Consider the following 1,872-nt stretch of genomic DNA (forward strand, 5'->3'; position numbering starts at 1 on the left):
AAATAACCTTTCATCAATAATCTTTATATTTTCATTAATGATTATAAAAATTATCCATTAATTAATTTATATTTCCTCTTCCTTCTTATATGCTTAGGGAATAATTGTTAGCAAAGACCTTCTCAGTAACTTTTAGAGAAAATTCTGTTTTGGAAAGTTATGAAAATACATCTAGTCTCTCAGATACTTAACCCAGTTCTGGAGAACACAGTCAAAATAATAAAATGCAGACTATGTTATGAAACAATAAAAAAATGTGATAAACATTAGCGTTTTCCAAGGGTGATTTCTAACATCAGCATTTTGGTGACATGAAGATAGTTAGGTATTGAAGAACCACTTCACGTTATCCTAAGACACAGGTGCAGTCACTCTATGTTCTCACTCATGCCCAGGGCTGCGGTGAAAGTTCATGCGGTACGCCTAAAGATAAGAATGGTAGCCGTGTCATACCTCTGAGACATAATCTTATAGGCATCGGGCAGGTAACATCGGATATTCTCCATCTGAGCTGGGTCAGAGTCACAGATCTTGTCGTCGGTCCTCCCGTAGTTGGCACTTTCGATCATGATGACATCGGTCCCTGGACAGCGGAGCTCGATGGGGTAGCTCTCACAGGAGAGCTCCCTGCGAACCACAGCCATGGGGATCGGGGCGCGGCTGAAAGCTGCGGGGAGAAGACCAGATGTCAGGGCTCCATGCACTGGGTGGCGCGTGAGCAGCTGGCAGTGTGGGGTTGGCTAATACAGGAGGTAAAGCAGTTAGGGTTCACAATTTCAACACACATAGGCTATTACTCCCTTCCTATAATTTTTGTTTCCAAATCTAAAAAAGCAATTATTTCTTGAGAATGTTACCATTTTTTTTTCTCGTAAGTGGCAAAAAGCACTCTGGATTTTGTACTACAATTTTGGCAGGTGTGTGAGATTAAGACTATACAGAAACACACATCGTCTGATTTATAGACAAGGATATTCAGATACATTGCAGGGGGTTCTTTCTTGTTTCTTGTTTCACTCTAAAAAGATCATAACCACAAAATGACACTGCTGTTGACTTTTACTATTTTACTTCAACTTTCAAAGTTTCACTGTTTTAGGTAATAACGTAATCGGTATACCTCATAATTTAGCTGTCAACATAGACGAATGCTTTAAGAAAATAAAGATTTGCATAGAGAAATATTGTATTTCCTTTGAGCTCCCTTGTTACACTTGTCCTCCAATTACAGAAGGAGCCAATTACAATCTGGCAACCTGACTATTAGGGTTTTCTATGCAAAAACGGATGTGGTATGCGGACTCCAATTCTGCTCCTGTACATTTTACTCAGGTAAATTTACTAAAATAGTTCTTACATGTTGTTTGGCACTTCGCATTTTTTTTTTTAATTTAATGACAGGGGAAAATCTTTTCATTTCTGGATAATATTTCCTTCATTTTCATAGCAATTACAATGAGTATATATGTACAAACTATATAGGCATACAATGTATCCATAAATTACAAAGGAATCAATACCTGGAAATGAAAAAAATCTGTCATGTATCATTGCAATAATAAATAATATGTATTTCAAAAATCAAATGTGTTTAAGAAATAATATAATTAAATTATAATTTTATAATAAAATAAAGTATGTCCTATGAACATCTAGAAATATCTCAATGTTTTGGGCTCATAATATTATGAGGAAGTATAAACATACCTATGTACCTTGGAAATAATATTTTGGTAAGAATATCATCATCTGAATATATTTTACAATATATTTCTACAAGCTAAGTTGATGGGTCAAAGAACAAATATATTTAAAATTTGGCAAATATGAACTGATTTCAAAAACAATAAAGATATACATGTCCTCCCAATA

At 35.0% G+C, this 1,872-nt stretch overlaps 1 protein-coding gene across 11 annotated transcripts in view; it reads right to left on the reverse strand.

The window, feature by feature from the left end:
* The window catches only part of Adgrl3 (adhesion G protein-coupled receptor L3), a 796,065-nt gene that overhangs the window by 434,764 nt on the left and 359,429 nt on the right, over nt 1–1,872 (reverse strand). For all 11 annotated transcript variants that reach the window (XM_005392863.2, XM_013518568.1, XM_013518570.1 and 8 more), the window contains one exon: nt 454–667. In XM_005392863.2, coding sequence (XP_005392920.1) covers nt 454–667 — 214 coding nt within the window. The remainder of the gene's footprint in view (nt 1–453; nt 668–1,872) is intronic.

The sequence above is a fragment of the Chinchilla lanigera genome, unplaced genomic scaffold (assembly GCF_000276665.1).
Source record: "Chinchilla lanigera isolate Chin_1 unplaced genomic scaffold, ChiLan1.0 scaffold00046, whole genome shotgun sequence".
NCBI classification, from domain to species: domain Eukaryota; kingdom Metazoa; phylum Chordata; class Mammalia; order Rodentia; family Chinchillidae; genus Chinchilla; species Chinchilla lanigera.